General features: G+C 41.2%; 1 protein-coding gene across 3 annotated transcripts in view; it reads left to right on the top strand.

The window, feature by feature from the left end:
• LOC128768919 (astrotactin-2-like) overlaps window positions 1-24,028 on the top strand; it is a 301,659-nt gene that overhangs the window by 210,653 nt on the left and 66,978 nt on the right. For all 3 annotated transcript variants that reach the window (XM_053882198.1, XM_053882256.1, XM_053882341.1), the window contains one exon: window positions 23,332-23,456. In XM_053882198.1, the coding sequence (XP_053738173.1) occupies window positions 23,332-23,456 (125 nt within the window). The remainder of the gene's footprint in view (window positions 1-23,331; window positions 23,457-24,028) is intronic.

Genomic DNA, 24,028 nt, shown 5'->3' on the forward strand with positions numbered 1-24,028 from the left:
GAATTAGTGGCCGGATGTTCTCGGAGTTGATTAATGAACTTCACTGTGCTGCAGTGAACTGTGGGGTGCGGCGCTTGTAATTTCGCGTCCCCTCCGGACTTCACGCTCCGTATTCACTCCTCTTCCTCTCTGTTGCTGCCTCACTCCACCCTACGATTTAGCAGCCATGAATTATTCATTTAAAAAAAGAAAAAACAATTCTAAGTAGATGGCACTTCCCAGTGATTTCTCAGTTCCTCGGAGCAGTCTGAAGTTCACGTCATGTTTCGCGTCTGTCGCCTGGCAAATCACTTCATTAAAATTGATATCAAATCACTTCCAGATGATTCCAGCTTGAATTTGGGACTAAATGCACGATTGTTCAACCAACTACATTAGTGTGAAAAAAGAGGTCATAGTCTCATAGTAGGGCGTCTTTATAAACTTCATCACTTTATGATTGTTAAGTTACAAGGTGGCCACTGTTTTATTTCAACCATTTATGTATTAAATGTGAAATTACTTTTTGGACATTCATTATGTTATAAACTGGAAGGATAGTCACTGGAATTGTTTCCTTCATACATTGTAAAACAAAAGTCTAAATAAATTGGACAAACTTCTTGGTTTCCAAACACAGCAGCTTTAATAGAAACCTGTGTTTTTTTCTACATTCCCTGAACATTTCAGTGCCATGTAAAAGCTGGACAATAGCGCCATGTTCGAGTCGCCGCCTCAGAGCTACGCAGTGTTTTCTTGTCCGCAGCATCTGACTGCACCCTTTGATGTGCGCCTGTCAGATGTGTGTCTAAAAGTGGGTGATCATGCTATTATGTTGGAATGGAGATGGAAAATATACATTCAGAACGCGACACTGGCAACTCAGTGTTGTACTAATGTGTCACTGCCTTACAAATCACAGGAATGTGACTCATTATATTAAAAAATAACATACAGTTTGCTAATACCTATAATTCAAAATTGTATATCTATTTTTTGCAGTATATTTTATTGGCTATCACAACAATAAAAGGCTTCCTAAAATGAGTGACCAGCTTTGCCTGTCTCCTCTGGCATTCCTGCTTTTTCATGTTTTGCAATGAGCCCAACTCTTTCAGGTTGGAGGGTCTCCTTGCCATCATCCTGATCTTAAGCTCCCTATGCAACGCAGAAAGTGAATTCTTTCTTCACCACCACTGTGGTGTGTTTTGGTTAGTTATGATGATGAAATGTCCACTTGTCTTTCTGTGCAGAATGCTTGGTGTTGGTTCATAGAATAGAGGACCAGAGGTAATCTTCTTTCATGCGATGAGTGTTTGCAAAGGCCAAGTGGAGAAGGGGTGTCCTCCCTGGTTCTGCCTTCATGGAAGCCAGCAGTGCGTAGTGTCTGCTGGACTGTTCCCCTTGACTTGAGATGCCACCAGCAGAAACTTGATTCACCACACCACGGCTTATGCTGATGCTAGGACTCTCTGGCCAGCACAGACGACTGTGTCCACCGACGTTGTCTGTGATTTCCTACTTTGCAGAACATCTTGTATTTTGTGATAATACACTGTAGCCACTGTAACTGGAAAACCCTTAGATGGGGCTGTCCACAAACCAACTGCAGAGAGAGGCTGTTTTTCATATGTTGAATGGATTAAAACAGTTCCTACTGAATCGGGGTAATCGCAGTGCTTTAGAGCAGTGAGTGCTCTAGAATTTTCCCATAGATGGTGGCACTTTCCAAAGGATAAAATGTAATCATTTAGCATGTGTCACATTCTGTTAAAATATAAAGAAAAACCTTTTTTTTTGTTTTTCCCACAATGATGCCTTTAGTAGACCACCTGTTCATTAGGACTGTCTATAGATAAACATTTTTAATCTCACTTAGTCACGCTCCATGTTCTCCATGTAACTTAAAGCACAATATACCATATTTTAGCTGCATCCACGAAATTTAATAAGGAAATTAGATATTTTTGTACATAAGCCTCACTGGTCCATGAGCTGCAGGCACACTGATGCTGTCTGCGCCGCAGGGTTTGCGTGAGGATCCTCTAGTTCTAGTTGTGAAAACGGGGTCCAGACTCATGAAACAATATCGGCAATGTTCTGAACTTCAATCACGAACTCCTCACATCTTATTTACATTTAAAGTGTTCAAAATACGCCGTTTTCACCCTACAGTAGATCGTATGTTGGCAGAGCTGCGTACACACGGGCGATAACAGCCCAATTTGAGCGCTTCTAAGGTAAATAAAATGCCCGTGATGTCATCCGTTTGATGTGATCAGGCTCAATATTGTTGCCAGCATGACTCTCTTTAGACTGTAAAAAGCAGCTGTCGTCAATCTCTTTTATGAAAGTTCCCACTCTGGACGTTTGCAAAGGTTTCAGATTCAGGTGGTCAAAGAATACTGCATCTGACATACACAGATTCAGTCGCGGTTGATTCCGTCTTGAAACGACTCCTGAGAAAGGCTGCTCATCTAGCTCGGTGAAGTTAATGATTATTTATTGGGCAATATGCTTAGCGTTTCGAATGTCATGCTCAGACTGTAGAGTGTCTGCGAGTGACCGCTGGTTCCTGCAGTTTCACATTCATGAGCACGGAAAACTCTCTGTGAGTTCTGGTGTTTTAAATATCTTACTTAATTCGTGTCATGATCAGATTTTGTGATCTGCAATGACAGGCAACGATCGGCATTGACCGATCACGCCGAGCTCAGCCTTTCATAGTCGGCGGCGGACGGACTGGAGCATCTCCAGTAAAAACAGTCCATATATTACCTGCATTTGGCCTACGTTGTATAAGCCACAGGGTTCAGACCGCGAGAAAATAGTAGCAGTTTATACTCTGTAAAATATGGTAATCAACACAAGAGCAGCCTTTCACACTCTTGACAGTATCGACTATGCTGTGCTGTTATCGTAAACAAATCATGAGTGTTTTAATCATGAGAAGTGAATCTCTGTCTAATCTGCAGCTGTCTTCACCTGGTCCGTCTCTTTGTTTGTCCGGCCAGAAAGCGTGACTTCAGTTCTGCGAGCGACAGACTTCAGCTATTATGATGTTTCTTTTGGGGTTTTCATATCCACCTCCATGATGTGTTTTTTGTCTTCCACGTTTCAATGTTTCCACTTGGTCTTAATACGTTTGATCCTGAGATTTCGTCTTCAAAATAATTTTTCTGAAGGGGTGGGGGCTCTCATTCAAGAAGTGGTGGTAAAAAATATGTGATTCATTTGCCATTAACTCTTTTAACAGTATATATATATATATATATATATATATATATATATATATATATATATATATATATATATATATATATATATATATATATATATACATATATATACATATATGTATATATATATACATATATATACATATACATACATATATATACATATGTTTCCATATGTACATATGTATATATATATATATATATATATATATATAGACAGCCCTGATTATTATCATCTGGGAAATAGGGAGACATATAGAAATCTTATCAGTAGCTGTAAAGATAAGGTTGTTTTCTGTGTCCCAGCGTGTTTGTTTATCACAAGATCATTTCAAATGAATTTGACTTGTTTTGAAGCCGAGCTCTCACCCTCAACTGACCCTGCCGCTCCTTCCAATAAGGATGAACAAGTAATCAAAGGGATTTGTGCAAAAATTCTAACTTGTGTGGAGGGCAGTGAGCGACGGCAAGGTTTCCAGATATATTCAGCTGCTCACTTGTCCACAATAACATACCGTCATATTTATTTTCCACAACAATCTCAGTGTTTGCTGTCAGGTTTAGGATTACAGCGATCAGTTTTGAAGATCGATGGTGTAGCTTTGTGCATTTGTTTTCTGTTCATTTACATTCTACGAAGCGAAACAAGGAAAACTGTAAAGTTCAGTTTAATTCTTTCGTCTGCACTAATGTCTCTCCCTATGCCGCTGCTATATTTTTCTCCCATCTGGAGGAGCTCAGGATGGGTTTGTAATGGTTCGGGTCTTCCCCAGCATCAAAAGAGAAAAATAAAAGACCAGACGATGTGGGGAGAAATGACTACTCTTTTAATCAACAAGAGAAAAAGGCAGTTTCCACACCTGGAGACACGTCCATCTCGCTTCTTTGTTTTTAGAACAAGAGAGAAAAAGGAGAAAAGAAACTCCCCTTTAGCTCTCTAGCTACGCACCACAGCTGCCAGGAACACTCGGGATCAGCGGCCCTTAGTGATCGAGAGTAGTGGGTCGCAAACCCGACCGTTACAGGTTCAACAAAAAGTTATTTGGATGTCGGTGCTCAAAATACAGTCGAAGAAATCAGACGATGACTAAGTTGATTGGTGGGTTCACATCATGTTTTTAAATGCAGTGAAGTGAGGTGCTTCTTTTTATTCCTACGGCATCAGCTTCAAGATTCAGTGTGTTGGTTAGCAAAATAGCTCAAAGATGGATGAATGGATTTCAATGAAACCAAAAATAAACTGTGATAACTGTTTGTCTGGACCACAGTTTGGATCCACGACATTTTTTAACGGCATCGACTCAGAGAGACTACACGTGCTCTACTGAGCTGCCAACTTGTTAAGTCTTGAGCGAGAAAGTTCTGGAATGCCACTGACATCTGCTGTCCAGTTTAGGTTGTTTGAATCTGCCTGTTGATGGTTGATGCTTAAAATTATACTTATCTCACATAACTCCTGTTATCATTGCAGCGCTGGACCACTAACTCAAGGTTCATTGATCAAGTGGAGTTTTCATGGTTTGTCATCGTGAGGACATTTCTCATTTTGGTGAGAGAGTGAGGTAAAGAGAATAAATCCTGCATAGGTTCAGGAGAGAAATGTTTTTGTTTTGGAAAAGTTAGATTTATTCTTGATAATAGAATATAGCCTCAGCTAAAAATAAATAAATAAACGGAAAGCAAAAAAACACGCAACCATTGTGTTCTGTAGAAGTTCTACTGTCCAGAACAATATTTAATAACTGTTCCGTTGTCCCATAAACAACATAATATTTTGTAAACTTTTTTTTCCCAAATCGTTTCATTCACTTTCATAAGATAATGAAACACAAGGGTTTTAAATAGCTGGTCATGAACTTCATTTCACTTTGGAAGGTGATAATCCCTTGAACATAGCGTCAACTACCGTGTGTCGCTGCAGCCATAAACATCAGCAACCCAAGTCATAATTCTCCAATCTCACCTACTTTATTCCAGTTCTGGAATGACTTTTTTTTCCCTGTTATTTATTTTAAGTTGCACTTGCAGCGTTCTTCTAATTGGTGTTTGTGATTCCTCCGTTTGAACATTCTTGAGGGGACGTTCTAGATGGCGGGGAAAAAAATAGAAACCTGAAACAAGCAAATTGAAGCACAAGATATGGCTGTGACACCAATTATTACAACCAGCTTGTTATCTGTGTGTTGTTTTTGTTTGCTTTTGCGGTTATTTTTGTTCAAAATGGAACAACGGCAATAAGTTGTGTCTGCAGGCTTATTGTCGCTGTCTTGCGTGTCATAACAAGAGATAGGTACAAACTGCTGTCAAGTCCTTTTTTTTGTTGTTTCCTTCCCTTCTTTGGTCGTAATAAATCTGTCAGGAATTAAGCTTCCCTGTTTGCTGTTGCCGCTAGAGCGTTGTGTGTTAGCCTGTTTAAAGAAAAAAGAATTGTGGCTGCAGGAAAACGTGCGGATGGAATAAGAAAGAGTGGAAAAGTAATGGCACTAATCAGTTTCACAGCCAGTCTGCCTTGCTTCTCCCTCTCACTCTGCATTTCTGAGCTTCCATCTCTATGTTAATTCTAGCTGCCACCACAGTTCAATTCCACAACTTTCTTTTCGGCCAACAGTGATATCACGCTATACAAAAGGTCGACGGGTGTCGCATATTAATTTGGGTTCACTAGCTGCAAGAATGTTTGTGTTTGCTTCTCCAGAGAAAACGTGTTATGCTAATGCAGAGTTGAATCTTTTCTCAATGTTTTGCTTCAGTTTGACCCTACAAAGGTTTAATAAATTCTCATAAAGCCGATTGTTTAGTCAGATTGATATTTATGCTGCACAGAATCACGTTTTGTAACACGAACTGAAGTAGCAGACAGCTTAAGTGTGACTGAACTATTTGCTTATTGCTCCAGATGAAAAAAAAATACAGCTTTCTTTATTTTAAAAAGTTCTATTCTGCTCTTTTGGGGGGATTATTGGATGATTATCAACCCTGTTTATTTTATTTAATTTTTTTATAAAATAGTCTCTATACTGTAATGAATTGACGTCCACATCACACCTATTTTTTTTTTTTTTTTTTTTGCGAACCTACTGTTCCGAACCTCAATTTCGCTTCGCACAACAGACCAATCGAAGCGCTCATTGTTGACACGTCACACACCAAAACATTCAACATGGTGGAGTGCCCTCGTATCCCAGCACAGAAGACATAAAAAAGACTTTGTTGGAGAGTAGCTGCGGCGATTAAATATGATGACGCTGTGTGTAAAATCAAGCTCATGTAAATCGACGCCGTACAGAGGACCTTGTCGGCACTGAAAGGCAGCTAAACACCACCCACTCCATGTTAACAGATGGAGCAGCTCTCTCGCTGACAGGCAGAGCTCCGTGCAGCCGTCAGAACATCAGGCTTTCCATGCCTACAAGAGTAGCTTCCCTCCCAAACACCCTAAACACACGTTCCTCTTCCACACAAAACAATTTCTCAGTCAAATCCAGCGATGTCAATTCTGTAATCGCCCAATTCCGTGATCATGGCAAACCATAGGGCCCTGTTATTCGCTGTGTCTTGTGTGCCGCCAATGTTATGCATTTCATCGTGTCGCCTTCTATGTGTAAAGACAGGCGCGTCAATATTTGCATCCCAATTTTTTGCAACTGTGTGCTCTTTATTTGCGTCGCCGTCGGCGTGCAAGGAACTTGTGTGACCTCATCATCATCAGGTGTCCCGAGCCGACGGGACCAGTCGAGCCTGCTGCTGTCCTTGGTCTTTTGGAATGAGAAAAAGATTTCATTGCCATTGTTACATGACGGCTTTGCCGATTTAAATGTCCTTGCATGTACGACCATTGCTATAAAGCTTTGATGCGAATTCGAAGGTTGCGTTTACAATAGTCGGAGAGCAAATCTGCGTACAAATCAGAAAACTTTCAACAACAAGTTTGCGGAACATTCTTGTTGCTGTCCTGTCAGTTCCGTAATGGTCCATCCATGAGTGAAACAACGCTCTCAAAAGAGCCGCCTGCAAGAACGGATGAGATTGCAGTTCTCTTATTAAATGTTACCACGTTCTGATTTGATATTCAGGAGCTTAGGTGCAAACGCTTGTGTGCACTGCGTCTCCGACTGCACACTGCACTCTCCCTCAGAAGTTGTTTAATTGACGGAGGTGTCTCAGAAGACTAATCCATCGTGGCCACAAAAGGTCACCACATCTCCTCCTCTCAGCGGAATCGTTCATCAAGCAGGCCCTGGATGTTGACTATAATAAGATATTGCAACAGATGCTGCTAAGTAAACATAGCGGATTGTTTTATGGCCGCACGCTTTGGCCTGTTTTCTGATGCCATCCCTTAATAAGTCTTTAATTCTTCATCAGGGGCCCGTGTCCTCTTTGACATGGGACACTTTATATCAGTAATGACTCATCTGACAGTCAGCACTCACGCCGAGTGTTTATTCAAATCATAAATATTGCAGCTATAAAGGATATTACTGGGAGTGCAATACTCCCCGGCCGCCGCAAATCTTTGTGAGATACGACACACTAGGGCTGGTTCTCAGAGGCGAGCGTGTAGATCTAGTGGACAAACTGGAGTGAGAAGGTGCTTTAATTTTAGTGATGCATTTCAATTAACATTGATATGCTCGCACCTTACATACTCCAGGTGTTGTGTGGTGAGTCACCGTTTTGAATAAAACTGTTCAAAGTAGTTTGTCTTCGAAAAGAAGTCCATGCCTCATCAGATTTTTGATATGATAGAATGTAAACCGTCATCTTAGAGCTCAGCCTTCGTTTCAGTTAGAGTTTTATGGGACAGAAACGGGGAAAACCTTGAGTGAAGCCAGCATCATGGCACGATGCCTCTCATCGGCTGCTTGATGGGAATATGGAGAAGGAGAATCAGTGAATGGAGAGGGATCATGAAGAGATGACGCTGTAGGAAAAAAAAATGGTTGATTTAACAGATGTAGCGGAATAGTTCGAGTCAAGCTACCAATATTTATGAATGTGAGTTGGGGTAGTGGATGAGAGTTGAGGTCCATTTTCTCTTTAGGAATTTAGATTTTCATTGTAAAGTGTTGAGAAAAAAGATTCAATTGGTAGAATCTGTTATGTTGTTTGGATTGAAAATGTATCAAAGTTAACTCACAGGCTTTATGTGATGTTTCATATGATATGGCCTCATATGTAGTGCACGTGATCTCAGTTTTGTTTACTGACAGTTCCGTAGTACTGTTTGAAGAATGTCAAAAACAAGATTTTTTAAAAATATATTGACATATTTTAACACAAATTAGAAAGTAATTAAATGTGTTTTTTTTTTTTTTCATATGCCATCCATCCATCATCGTCCACTTATCTGTAGCCGGGTTGTAGGGGACAGCAGCTTCTGAAAGTCGCAGCAAACACCCTTGTCTGGGGCAACATCCACCAGTTCCGACTGGGAGATCCCAAGATGCTCCCAGGCCAGTGTAGAGATATAATATATATAAAAACTCCACCTTGTCCTGGGTCAACCCCGCAGTCTCCTCCCAGCTCGCCGTGCCTGAAACACCTGCAACGGGAGGCGTCCAGGAGGCATCTTCATGAGATGCCCCAACCTCCTCAACTGACTCCTCTCAACGCTGAGAAGCAGCGGCTCTACTCCGAATCTCTCACGACTCCTTCTCACCCTAATTCGGCCACTTTTTATAAGGGATTGTCTTTATATGGCTCTACCACATATATATATATATATAGCGACTGTAGTTGTGCACTCAGTCATCATCAATTCAAGCACAGATGATACTATCGCTGTATGAATGGACACTGCATTTGACACTGAACTATAGTGCATTCTATTTTTTCCTTCTCTGTGAATTGGTGCCGCTGCTTACACCACAGCTCTGCATGGATCACACTTATGATCCGAATGCCTCGGCCGAATTCAGGTTGGAACAATAAGCAATGAAAACATACTGAAATACTGTAACTGGGCATTTATCCTTTCCATCTCTGCCTCAGCTTTTGCCTCAGGCTTTTTTTTTTCATTCATCCTAGGTTTATGTATATTTTTATCTATATAAGGAGTATGTACTGTTTTGTTCAGTCAGTACATACTCCGTTGGCACGAAGGCTGAGGACTGCTACAAATGAATCCCGTTCCGCTTTCCGAGTGCACAGCTCCATTCAAATGCTGTATAATTACCCAATTGAGGCTTGAATTCGAAACATCGTGGCAGCCATGGAAATAACTAACATGGTGTGTCACACCGGGTGTCAGATTTTTTATTTATTTATTTATTTTGTGTGTGTGTGTGTGTGTGCTAGCTCATGATGTTGGCGAGGACAAGGAGACGACTACTGATGCACATACAGAGGAGAACAGCCTCTGCTATCAGTGCGCAGCTGTGCCGCTTCTTCTTATCTGTAAAATGACTGAACACTTGGAAGAACAGTGATTAGTTTAACATTGTGGGGGAATAAAGCTTGAGGTGTCTGTTTTAGAGGTCCCTCCTCTTGACATGCTGTATCTATTCTAGCTGGAATAATGGCATGATTTGGATCATAAACCAAAGGGCTGTTTCTTTCAGTTGAGTTTGCCGTGCTGTGAGTTTATTTTCTTGAATGAACGCGCCCCGTCTGCTCTGTCAAGTTCGTCAACTTCGAGTTCATCAGGTTATGGATCCGATCCTGCTGCGTATCGATTCGCTCCTGCTCACCACTCAGGACACGCTGATGGGTATTGGCAGAAATTGGAATACTGATTTCAGGAGTCTCAGTTGAGTCGGGAACTTCTCAGTGCATTCATAGCTCAAATTTAAAACCAATTGTTTAGTTGTCTGTACTTGTTTTTGAACCGAATCTGCATATTAATATGTTAGTCAGGAGTCTTCTATTGCTGAGCTCAAGAACAAATCACTTTGCTGTGTGTGGCCTGGGGGCCAAATTCAGTCATTTTATGCAGCCGGTGAGAGCTTGAAGTGCACATTGTTGCCTCAGTAGTTGATTATTAAAGTATGAGAACGGCAGGGTTTCAGACACACTTCAGTCACCGGCACCAGCAAGAGCTGAAGAAATGACCTTGCCAAGCTCACAGCACTTGGTGCCTCCAGAAACAGGAAGAAAACAAACAAAATAGGTAGCTGTTACCAAATAAAAGCATGGCAGCACATATTGATCTCATAATAAACACGCTGCTTAGATCTTTTGGAAGAGAACTCGCACCAGACTGCTGTTCATATGGCGGATAAAATGACCACTCGTGAGAACATCCTGATCCAGGCAAGGGGATGGAAGTAAAATCCAACAGAGAATGGAAGTAAAATCCAACAAAGAATGCAAAGCGATGATCAGGAAAAGATAACACGGTTGCCGGAACTGAGTCTTGGGAAGTGATAATCTGGTTCAGGTCTGGGAGCAGAAGCTCATGATCCGTCTTATCACCTGCAGGCATGACGTGAATAATATGTACAAAGAAAAAAGTCAATAAAGACCGTTATATCACTTTAGTTGTAACTTTTCTAAAAACAACACTGACGGGAGAATGCATTTTTTTTCATTCAGTGAACGTATGAAAATGACCATAAAAGATTGATGTCCACCATTCCGTGTTTTCATCGCCGTTCCTCTCAGTTGTTCGTCATCCTCTCCGGTGACTCACTCATCCATGAAAGCAGCATCCTGTGGCTCCACACGTGCGGCTCAAAAACACTGTTGTTATCCTGAGAGGCAACCGAGTGCACGGAACCAAAATATCTCCCGATCATGAATCAACCTTTCACTCTGCGAACACGTCTCACCCTTCAGCCACTGCCTCACTGTCCCTCCTTCTCTGTGGTAAACAAGCCATCACTCTACTGTGCCCTGACTTCTCAACCCTCCTCGGGAAGGACTCTTTCCCTCCTCCAGCTTCCCAGTGGTGAAGTCATTTTTGCCCACCTTAGTGTGGTGCAATAATGGCTGGTTTTTACCTGGATTGTCAAGTTATCGTCTCTTCTCGTGGATCACCTTTGCACTCACCTGAGGTACTTGTTGCCCTTATTGCTGCATGGGACTGTCAGAGTTTGTCCTCTCTCCCTCAGCAACCAAAAAACACAGACTCTTTTCACTGACCTCCACATGGATGGCAGCCTCTGCACAAAAATCTGTGGCTTTGAATGACAATTACAAAAGGCCTGCCATCATTTTTGAACTGAGAGCACATCACATCGGTTCGGTTTATAAATTTGTCTGGAGTTTGAATTTGTATGAAGTTGGAGGATTTGTTTAAGCTTCAGTTTAAAGTTGGACGGTGGTGTTGTGGTTGTTTTGGTGGAGGGAGGTGCTCTCCAAATACATCCAGTTTTGCCTCTTAAGGACTTAAGGATGCAGAACCTGCAGCTGTGCAGCTGCATGAGGAGAACAGTGAGGAGGAAAGACGCTGATTTTTCTTACTGAAGATCACCAGACTATTGATCGTTTTTACACGTCTGGATCTGTACTTCGCTGATAAAAATTGCGTGATCGTCGGCAATCTCTCTCACTTTGTTCAGCGTGTTGTGAGAGTAGTGTGGATGAATCAAGTCACTCCATGTTACGCAGCTTGTTTCTACTATTCACTTGTAAAACTCTTTCATATTTACTTTTAGCTGAGAAACTCCACATTCTGTGACAGCCATGGCGGAGGTCTGTCGCCGGTTAATATCTGAGTTGACTAGTAGTGTTATGAAGTCACAGAGAAGTCGATGCTTGAAAATATGTTCAGGCTAGTGTCGCACAGCTGACGACGACTTCCTCAAGACGTACTTCGTTGTGGGTCACAGACCAGCTATTTTGCAGAGAGCGCCCCCAAGAAAAAATCGTCTCAGACACAGAAGTGCAGGGCTGCACAGCAGCAGGTGAATCTGACTCAGTGTGAAAAGCTCCTCAGTCAGTGTGATGTGTCATAAAGCCATTTGTTATAAGTCATAGAGCAGAGCGTGACCTCAAAAAATAAGGCTTCATGAGGCCTCTACCCAACACTGCAGTACATCAGGTCCTCTGTCCACTCTCATCACAGTTATGCACCTTATTAAAAAATGCAGTTTCAACTTGAAAATGTTGTGTTTTGGTTAACAAGTTTAAGTTTGCAATATTTTTTTTTAATTTTTTTATTTTTTCAATAGATTTGCATTTGATCATTTGGAATATTTTATAAGTAAAGCTGTGTTGTTGTTGTTGTTTTTTTTTGTTTGTTTTTGGGATTGCTACTATTGCTACGACCTACTGATTCAGATATGTATGTGATCATCCTAAATCTTTTAGCTGTTTCATGTGGTTGTGTTTCTTTTTGGTTTGTTTGTTTTACATTGAGCCAACTCTGTTTATGTTGTAGAAAGGTTGAGTCGCGCAAATCAGTTGACGCTGCCTATTTGTACTCATATTCTGTTTACATCTTAGTAGAGACATTTTCATTTGAGTTTATTTCTGTTCAAGCAACGAGTTATTGTTGTCACTGCATGATTCTTAGTCAATCAATCCATAGGATGGAATTGTCTACAGAATATTGTAATGTCCAGACACACAACAAATCAGCCGTCTGTTTTTATTTATTGGTTTGTTTGTTATTTATACTCTTATCACTTATACTCTTATTATCTTAAAGTTGCTTGGTGTCAATGTCACAAATGAGCAAAGCATTGTCTTGTTTGTGACGTTGCAGAGTTAATATCAAAGTTCAACTGTCTTTCTTATTGAAATAGATGAATTTAAATTATGATCTTTCCTTGATTCAAATGTGGGTGCTGCTAAAGCCTCAGGGTAACAGCTATGTCCTTAAACATACACATGACGTCTCTGGTTCACTCAGTTCGTGTGTTCGTGCCGCAGCGAACGAGCAGCCTCTAGCGGTGTAGACGGTCATTGCAGCTTCCTTTCCAACCTTTAAGCAATAGTCAGTGAATTACGCTCCACCATTTAAGAGTGGATTTGCCTCAGTTGAGTTACTAAACTGCGTTGGTGAAACATCATCATGTGAATAAGTGCTGTGGTTTTGACAGAAAAGATGATTCACATATTACGCCTTATTTCACTGGCAGTCATTATCAGTCTCATTTACTTTTCTCCTCATGATAAAAACGTTGCGATTTGTGAGCCCCATTATGGATAATTGTGTTTATTATGGATTTCCATTGAGTCTGGATGTGCAACCCTGAACTCTCAAGGTTGTTGGGCGTAGAGGACGAGACGGAAAATAGATGCTGACAGCTGAAATAGTTTCTGTGAATATGCCTGACACAAGGGATTTGTGTGTATATTCAATACCCATTTCCCAGGGCGCGTGTCTTTGTTGCTTCCTGCAGCACTGAGATTTTTTATATTTTGTATTTTTAATCTGGAAAATCACCTTACTATTAGCCGGAATTAATGAGATCCAGGCCGAAACTAATTGGTTGATCAGCTTTGACGGCTGCTGAAAGGAGTTACTCCTGCGATTTACCAAGCAGCCTGAGTGGCTTATTTCAAATGTAAATGGACCAACCAGAAAATATATTCTTCGGTTATGCCTCAGGGAAGAAGGACTACATCATTAAAAGGTTTTCTTTTTGGGTCTATTCAGTAATTCAATTGAGTTGAGTATTCTTTCAGGAGAAATGACTTGTGTTGTTGTGTTCCATGTCAAACATGAATAACGTACTGTATTCATGCGCATGACATAGGAAGGAATGCATTATTTTGATTTTAATACACACACAAAAGTGCTAGTTATATACACACAAGCATACACAGTTTTAGTAGTAGTCAATTCAAATCTTCAAAGCAAGGGTACAGTAACATGGGAATAACATATGCACATTTCCAAAACAGTATATACTTGAATAATCTGTGATATAAAATCTTAAGTTCTCATTAAAGTTCTCACTAATATAAAGTGAACTAGACCAGAAAATGTAATATATGCGGCATAAAAAGTCTTTCTGCCTGTTTAAGAGCTCAATGAGTACAAAAAACAATAATAAATAACCATAGTTTCTCATTGATCTCCTGACTTCCTAGATTTGGTGTGTAATTTGTGATAGGTATGTAAAAAAACTGAGGACATTTCTTTGTTTTGTGGTCAGATTACCTTTTGATAAACATCCAAATGTCCCAATCTGTCCATTTATAGACATGTTTTTCTCAGTTATTTATTTATTTTATGAAGCTGATAGAAGATCACTTTGAGGCGTGTAGCTCCGTCTTGTTTTCCAGACAGGACCACACTCGCTTGTCAAGTAGTTTCTCGGGGAAATCATGTCTGTCAGCAGATGTAACCTCAGCGAGAAGTTGAAGAGGAAGGAGCAGTAATAGCATGAAATTGGCCCTTGTACGTCTTCGCTTGGCATCATTCACCAGCAGCAGTCACAGATGCTTTCAGGAAACCGAGGATGTAGCGGCAGTGAAGGGGCTTTTGTGTGCAACCTCAAAGTCAAGATGGATTTTACACGTTGTAACTTGCTTTATTTTGGCTGACAGAGGCAGCAGCGGCTGCTGGACGTGATATTTTGGGGAGCTGCTAATGTGCTTTTTGGTTACGGTTTCAGAAAGTTGTTCAGTGTGTCGTGGTAAGTTTGTCAGTGCCAGGATAGGTCAATGAACTGACACACAATACACAGGTCTACGCACACATGCAGAGGCAAACATTCCAAGCAGTGTGTGAAGTGCACAGCAGAGGTCCTCCTCACCATCTCTTCATGTTAAACGGTTGTCATCTGTGGTGTCTTTTTCACACAGGGTTTGTAGCCAGAATGTTCAAGTGTCCTCCATTTTCCAATACTAAAAGTGTTAGAAGTGTGTTGGTAATGGGCTAATCCGAACTGCCTTAATACAACTGGATGGCATGAAGAACAGCCACAAGAGGGGCGTGAAGGAGCCGTAAGGATGGTGAAGGACATGAGATCAAGCGCATCACAAATGTACAAAGGTCTGCTTCTGAGGCAGGTAGAGAAGTGTGAGAGCCACGGGATGGATTCTGCCACGGCTAATATCTCTGTGTCGATATCTCTGTATCAAACTTCCCGTTGTGACAGATCCCTCTTTAAAATGTCTTACACAGGGCTCTAATTCAGGGAACTCCTGTGATGTGAGCGGATAGTGCAGGTGCGGCTGTGAAAGGGATGAACAAAGAGAAAGGAACCAAAGAGCGCGGCCACTTGGGAGACCATGTTCAGCAACTGGCGAGCGATTGTCGTGCTCTGTCGAGGGAGAGCCGCTGACATTGATGCTCAGCTATCAAACACAGACAGCTCTATTTGCATGTGCTGCAGGAGGCTACGCACAGCCAGTGTGTCACTTACTTCAGCTAATGCGAATGTGTTTGCGGCGAGTTAAAAATGGGGTTTTGTAAGTGGACCCCTGACGGGGAGGGATCTAGCTTGACCAGCAGGGCACCGGTGTCCACTGCCTCTAATGAACACTCAAGGGTAGTAAAAGAAACATGAGGAATATTTTAGAAACATTTTTTTTCTCCTTTGGCCTTGGATCTAACAGATTCATAATAGTGCTTTTGTGCCTTCATGTCTGTGTATTGTACAGCAATTCCTCCTTCATTTTTTTGGGAAATCCAAAGTGAGAAATTTGCACTTTTCATTTCTCAAATTTACATATCCTGATTTCAGAATCCCAAAGTAAATTTTACTAAAAATAAATGCTATATTATATGGCCCTATTTCTTCTACAGTAATCTCAGATAATAGAGTGGCTTTGCCTAAAAATAAATATTCAAATGTCTGTATTTTCGACCATATGTCCAGTTATTGTTTACAAACAAACCGCCTCACTCAAAACGCTCTGTTTCACAGTTTTAGAGTGACAAGGACTACAAAGAACTACAAGCATGGGTGATGATGCACCATGCCCATCTGTTCTGGTTTCAACTGATGAAAAATATCATTCACAGAAGCATTGAATGCAGCTTACATTAACCTGTTTCTGAATGAATGAGAGAATGAATGAATGAGAGCTGTCACTGTTTATGTCATGAGACATCCTCTTCCTCCCGCCCTTAGTATGTCGTGTCCCGATTCTTGTTGTGGACACCATACTATTCACAGTTTTTATTCATTCAAAACAAGTTTTTAAAGCATGGCAAAGTCATGCATCCACTTCGGTGACAGCAGGTCTAATGAAGACATTGCAAAGTGACTCATCTGCCTCATCTTGGAAAAGTTAATCCACAAAGCCTTCTTAGCTGCTGTGAAAGGCAAATGCACATCCCTCACAGCCAAAAATCATCTCCCTTTCTTTCAAGACAACACTTGCCCCCTCAAGTCTGTCAGTGGCGTTCCTCATACTGTGTGGTGCGTCATCTTCTGTCCCATGATCCTTTTCAAGGATCAGGCTTTCATGACCTTGCTTCTTATTACACTCAGAAACATTTTTATTTCCTTTTTTTCCCAACACTACGTTGTGGTAAGCCTTATTCTTGCCAACATGTTGATAACTCTTAAAAATGGAAAAGCAAAATAGATGTTCCTTTAATAAATATCTTGCACTACTAATATAAAAGCCATCGTCTCCTTCCTCAGCTTTGATTCATATCGCATATTATTTTTCATTTTGTGAAATCTCTGCGGACAGTCTTGCATATTTAATGGCCAAAAGTGGAAAAAGACCATTTTCCCTGCTGAGGAGTTTCTGCTGTCATTAAGCTAGTATCGATTACTTTCCCTGCTGGTGCTTGACAACATGCATCTAGAGAGACAACAAATTCCACATTTGCATTTTGCACTCAGTGTTTTCTTGATGCTCATCTGTTTATAAAATACATCGGGCTGGTTGTGGCGGTTCTGGCATCTGAATTTTGCAGCCATGCTAATGTGATGCCATGTCCAGATAAATCACTGTTGCAAATCATTGTCGTGTTTTGTTTTGGAGAGAAAAGTGAATACATTTCCTTTTTTTAACTAGAGGTGACAGTGACTGCCTGAACAACCTCTCAATTTAACAATTGTGTCAGTAATTCTGGGCAAGCGATCTTGCTTTCCCCAATGGCAGATTTATTTTTGCTCAAATCATGGATTTTCTGGCATCCATGCAAGTTTTGGGCAGACCAAGCACTCAAGCCAAAAAAAAATAGGGTGCCCATTGCTTGGTTGCTGGTTCAGGTCCGATCGAACTAGCAAAATCTGTGCAAATTCAAAATTCCAACAAATAACAAGGCTAAATTGTGTGCTTTTTAATGTCTGCATTTTTTTGACTTGCTATAACTGCCCTGAGATGTAGATACTGCAAACATCAGACTACTAGCAATGTGGTTTATTTCACTCCAAACAACATCAGGGAATTGCACAAACACCATTTTTACCGGATACAATATACATTTGCCAGGAATTAGGACTGGTGCTTGAGCACCGCGAGGGCTAAATATGTGTGTGTGCCTGGATATTGTTGCAACAGAACCATCATCCTGTTGCAGCCCAGAGATGCTCTGGCTTGTCCTAACTATGCAGCTCTAAATGAGAAGTACTGTATATCAACAACGACGCAAGAGGGGTGAAAATACAGGTTAAGTTTGTCTTGTGTGAAGTGAAGTTTGGTCAATTGTGATGAATTATTTACTTCAGAATTGGTTGATCTTTGCTCTGCAGTGGGAGATTTGTACAACAAAGCCAGCAAATAACATGGCGTGATGTAAAATAATTCTGAATTATTTGCTGACATGTCAACAAAAAACTTTTTTATTATTTTTGTTGAAAAAGAAGTATACTCCTAAGTCGACGAACATCAAGTTAAAGGTGTTATAGGCTTGAAATGTTCTTCATCGCTGGCACCAGTGTCAGAACGCCAGCAACGTTTTCACAATGTTTGGAATGGTACGAGTTGAAAACTTCAATAGACATGAATCTGTGTTGGAGGAGGTTTGACATTCGCCAACGCCGCTCGCTGCTTACCTGAAGTTTCTGTAATAATGTATCAAGCTGTGAGAACTGGTGGATCTCACCTTTAAGCTGCTGCAGTTCTGCTGCTCTGGGCTGATTCGTCTGGCGCGGATAGTAAACAGCTGTTTGTGTTTGTGCAAAACAGCAGAGCTCTTTATTGAAATCCAGAGGAGACACATGCAGACAAACAGTCTCCTCAGATCAGCTGTAAAAGAGAAATGGGCCGACCTTCCAACTTGCTATAAACATTTCAGAACTATCCAGAGCAAAGCTGATTTTTTTTTAATGTAACATCCATCTTTTTCTCTGTCCTGTGGACAGAAGGAACATCAGATTTGCCTCCAGCTTTTCAGAGGGAACACCGGGGACAACTGAGATACGGAGACGCTATAGGTTAGAGCCACCACATCGATATAACGTATTTTGGCCATGTGGTTCTTGTATTTGTCTCTCACTGCCTAAGGCTTGTGGCAACAGAATGAGGATTGACCTGCTGAAACTAGAGCTCTGCCTTCTGGCTCAGCTCTTGTCAGATCAAAAGTGTCCTACACCGATTGGTCACCGAGAAGAAGGGTTCAGATCAGCCGTGATGGGGCTCTGACTGAAGGGATGCCACAGTTTATAGACGGGTGCAAGAAGTAGGTCTAGAACAGGGTTGTCAAGCTGATCCACAAAAGGACGGCACCACGGTGTGGGATTCTGTTCCAACCCAGCAAGCACAGAGAGGTTAACCAATCACATGTCAACTGAAACAAACACTACTACACAGACAATGAACCTAGAGACACCTGACTGGTCAGAAGATGTCCTCTTTATTGGTTGGAACAATAGCATGAACCCACTGTGGCCCTTTGAGGACCGGTTTGACACCTGCGGTCTTGATGCTCTCTATTTGGTTTATGTTACTTGTTTTATACTCCAGCACCATATCCACTATTTACCCAACCTCCTTCAGACAACAAAAGCGGTCAAGGAAAAAAAATATATTTGTGATCAATTCAGCAGCTTTTATTAAAACTGCAGACTGATTTATTTTGAATGGATGTATATTTTTTGAGGTGTCGAGCCAATGAAACTCTATGGAGGTGTTGAAACTTAAGGCAATCTCATGACCTGAGGCTATGCTGTCATCTGATTCTTTTTGAGCCTTTGCACCTGTCATTCCAAATTCAAAGTGACACACCCGACCACAGAGTATCACAGAGCGTGCACGTCTATCACTCTGCTCTGGTTTGAGTTCAGGAGAGACGGTGGTGACTGAGTCTGCAGCAGTAAGAAATATAAATGTTTATATTTTGGCACTTTTAGACAAAATACTGTTAGCAAGAGGAAATATTGAGTAAATTGAACTGGACCAAGTGATGGCCTCCGTCACTGCTCATGAGGATGGAGAAGTAGATTTAAGAGGTACAATGAAGAGGTTAAAAGAATCAACAGAAATGAATGGCTCAATTTAATTAATATCATTGCAATGATCACGTTTACATTGCTGATCTGATCTTAGTTGGACAACCATGTAAGCAAACTCATCTGGACAGACGCATTGGCTAAGTTAAGTAGTTCCTAACTATTAATGTCAGTGTTGATGGTGTATTGAAAATATGTTTTAAGCTCTGATCATGAAACTAAGTACTTCAGACTTGTTTTGGTGTCAGTTTTTACCTGTACTGTACTTAAGACGAAGACCATTGTGAGGCATGTTACACTATGAGGGGCGCCATGGTCTCTCAACGTATCTGTAAACTGGCCACATCTGCATCACTTTTCAATGATTTAGTTCTGACTGAATGATCCTCTGTACTCTAACTTATGACAGAGTATTTGAAACAGAAGCTCCACTTCAAGAATTCATTTCGGATGAATTGACTGATTGTCAAAATATTGGGGAAAGAAAAAAAAACTCTTCACCACTCTGCTTCTGCACTGGTTACAGATTCGGAGTGAGGTCTATCTTTGGACCCCCAAATGCTTTTAGCAACCGTGTTGTATACAATTTTGATTTTGACTGTTATGAATGGTTGGAGTGTTTGTAACAGGTTAATAAAAGATGATGCGCCACTTATACCATCGCAAGATGTAGCCTGCAGACCTCAGCTCAGTCTGTATTAAATGCCAGTGAAGGGCTGATGATGCTTCTTGAAACTTATTTTTAGCGCCTTGTACGTGGTGATATGAGGTTTCATTTAATCAGATTTCCTATTTTCTGAAAATGAGGCTTCCTGAAGCTTCATCAGCTACTGAAGGATCGTGTATTGTTGTTTGTTGATGTGTGAAGGGCTTTAAATTCAGTTTGGTTTTCATTAAGATATTGAACTTCATATTATGTCCAACTATTTAGTTATCGGCACCTCAATTTTCAAGGACAGTCCACAGGTCCTCTGAGCTTCTGCCCAAAACCAACCAATTGAATTTCACTCAATACTGTGAGCATAAGCCAATAATGGTTTCAAACATAGCGCCTCTCCCTCCACTCCTCCTGAGCCTCCAACTCTATCCTTCCACTCCTCTAATTTCAGCACTAACATTGTCACTGCAACTAACAGGCTTTGTGGTAAGAGGAAGCAATGGCAGACAGGAAGAGGATGAAAAATTGATACTGAGAGCAGTGAACCACCGTGCCCCCCTCCTGCCCGCTCGCCCTCCCCCCTCGTCTAACGCTGTCAGTGTCCCTGACACCGGGTCCCCGCTCCCAGACCTGGGCCCATAAAAGTGGATTAGGGCAAATAGGTTGGTGCTGCATGCCACGCTTGGAGGACAACTCATCTTTTTTGACAGGAAATGAACCACGACTGCCTCGCTTCAACTCTACACTAATCCAGAGCAGTTTATCTGCGTAGCGAAAGGAAGCAACACTATCTCTACACTTGCAGGCGTTGGCTATTTCCTTCTTTAAGTGATTTGTCTACTGTGATATACCGTGGCGGCGGAAATAGACGGAAAAAATGGGAGGTTTGAAAAGCATATTTAGGGCTAATATCCAAACATATCAGTGCTGTGCAGGGTAATGGGTGTTTTTACTGCCTCTTACCACAGATTCCCGTCCTTTGATTCTCTTCACCCACCACACTTGCTTTCTTTCATTTGTTCCACCAGCAGAGATGAAGAAGAGATATGAAGGAAACGTTTTCATTTTGGCCTGCAGCGGTCCTTCAGCGTTCGACCAGTGGGTGTTGTATATTGAACACCTACGTGTGGAAATCCCTTGGATGATTATTTTGTCTATTCCCAGGAAACCAAGCATACAATAAATGATAGATACCATACATTCAAAATGTGGTAGAATACAATGCAATTGTAAGGTATATGATGTTAAAAAGTTCATTGACTTCATGACAACGGAACTCAGGTTACTCAGGCTGTATGCCACCTGCCCCACACCTTTAAACTATAACTACCCCTGGGCAGCTCCTCACTGACCCAGGAGCTGCCCAGGGGTTTATTATGTTTATTATTTCTGATCAAAAAAGGAGAAAGATTATATTTGTCAGTCAAAGCAGATGTTGGTGTTGCTTTTTTTTCCTGACTCGATAGGTGTGGTGTGAACCATTAAGCCTAGCACTGCCGCCTGTCTCATCCAAGAGCCAAAGGAGACTTGTTAGAAATGGGAAAAACAAAAAATTGGAATCATAAAATGTGTGGAAAAGATACCACATTGAGATCTCTAAGTCCCTGGCTGTGAATGATTCAACAAGCCAACAGCTTAACCCACCACTTGGGTGCGTAAGACTGAGCATATTTATTATTTTTATGTTTATGACGAGTGGCACCCCTGTGTCTGAACTTTACTCCTCGTGAACTGTGGCATTTGAGAGCGATTGCATCTATTAGTTAGAAAAATAACAGAATTTTGTCAATAAAAGAAACAGACGGCTCACGGCGACTCTCACTGTTGACTATGTGAACTTTCAGTAGCAGATTTGCAGAATAAATAAAATAGTTGTAAAAATAAATATCTTCATTGACCTTTTAATTTTACTTAATATACTGTTATATTGTTCCATTAAGAAGAGCAAGAGACATGTGGGTGGGTGAGTGTGAGTCCCCTGTCCACCCAGGATTGCACGACTGGGCATGTCCTCGTAGCTGTTTATGGTTGTGACATATTTTCTCAGGGTCACATATAGTCCTGTCATCTTGGCATTAAATGTTCAATGCGGTAAGCATTTCAAGTTGTCCAATGATCATGTGCTACACCCACGGTGGGCACTGTGTGCATGGTTAGCACTGTCTTCAGCCTGTCAGTATTTTGCCCTGGTATGGTCACCGACTAAACAGCACCATAAAATCTGGAATTATCTTAGTTAACAATCTAAAGTGTTACCAAATGCTAATGGTGATGGTTAGTTGAACCACGGACCATGGCGAGTTCATATCTAATAGTGCTGTGTATTTCAAGGAATCTGGCCATACGATGCATATCCCGATACAACCGTGACAATATGATGTATCGCAATATGTGGCAATACTTCATGTATGGTCAAATATTATAATATGTGTCACCAAATTCTACAACGTTGTCTGAGTATCATCTACTTGTTCCATGGTAGCTGTATCGGTGCAGTGGAGTTCTGTGGGTATTTGACTCTTGAATGATCTTAAAAATCACATGGCTCTTGTGTGTGCTTCTCTTTAAATGTCAGGAGTGATGGTTTTATGACCATCAGATTAATATCGGTTAGCTGGCCCTTATATTCCAACTTCAACACTGGTGAGTTGTCAGTGGCAAAGTGGGAGGTTGAATTACTTGCTGTCGACCACTGGCCAGACACTTAAATATACTGAAATAAACGTAAAAAACATATCTAATAAACATTGATGTAGTGGACTTAAAATAGCAATACAGTTATGTGCCATCAAGTATGACAATATTTGAGTGTACTGACATTTTTGCACCCACAATAGAAGTGAAAGTGAAAGTATATTCATAAAAGTTGTGGTTTGGCTTTCATCCAGCGTCTCTCAGGATTTGGGGATTGATCACATCTGCTCGAGGGCTTCAGATTTTGTGTTGTGGAAACTCAACAAGAGCTGAGCCTGAGGCCAAGCTTTTGTTTTTCATGTGTAATGCCACCTACGGGCATGAAAAGCCTCGGCTTCTTCAAATGAATGAGAGCTGTGACGAAGGCGTCCAGGACGGCCTTAAACATACTGTTGAGCTGATGAAAAATGAACGTTCAAAAGGAAACACGAGCGATGTCGCACTCATGTCGTGTTGCATGATTGTCAGATCAGATTTATTCGCTCTTCCTCTCCGTCTTCATCAGGGACAACAACTTCATCAAGGACTTTCCCCAGTTGGCTGACGGTCTCATGGTCATTCCCCTGCCAGTGGAGGAGCAATGTCGAGGAGTGCTGTCCGAGCCGATGCCAAATCTGCAGCTTCTCGCAGGTGAACAAAAGACTTTAGCTCTACAAGTCATACAATGACATTGATGTTGACTACAGAGAAAGATGCAGTAATAGGAACAGGGGATGGAATCTGGAGACATTTGAACTTCATTTACTGCACTGTGCTCCACTTCACGAGAGGGTTATTGCCAATTTAAACTTTCATACCTTCCCTGTCACCTTTGACCTGTGATCTATCCATTAGCTAAATTGGCCCTTTTTTTAATAACAGGGGTTATGCTTTCATAAAAATTGGATTAACACTATCACTCGTAGCAAGTACGCTTTCTTGGTGCAGGGAGCAAGATGTCAGATGGGAGTTTCTGAAGTGGTTTGAAAGTTTGGTAACTGAATTACAGAGAAGTGCAAAATTGCTCCCATTTCTTATCGCGGAAATACAATTGGCGTTCAAACGGCTCAATATTTCACTGATCATGGAACATCTGCGACACGGACGGTGGTCGTAAATGACTTTAAAAGATTGGCCATAAACTGCAAATAAACTGATATTTAGTGCTGAAATTCTGTCTCTGTTATTTTGCAATTATTTTCCCAGGTATTGTTTTCTGTCTC

Source organism: Synchiropus splendidus, chromosome 1 (assembly GCF_027744825.2).
Source record: "Synchiropus splendidus isolate RoL2022-P1 chromosome 1, RoL_Sspl_1.0, whole genome shotgun sequence".
Classification (NCBI taxonomy): domain Eukaryota; kingdom Metazoa; phylum Chordata; class Actinopteri; order Syngnathiformes; family Callionymidae; genus Synchiropus; species Synchiropus splendidus.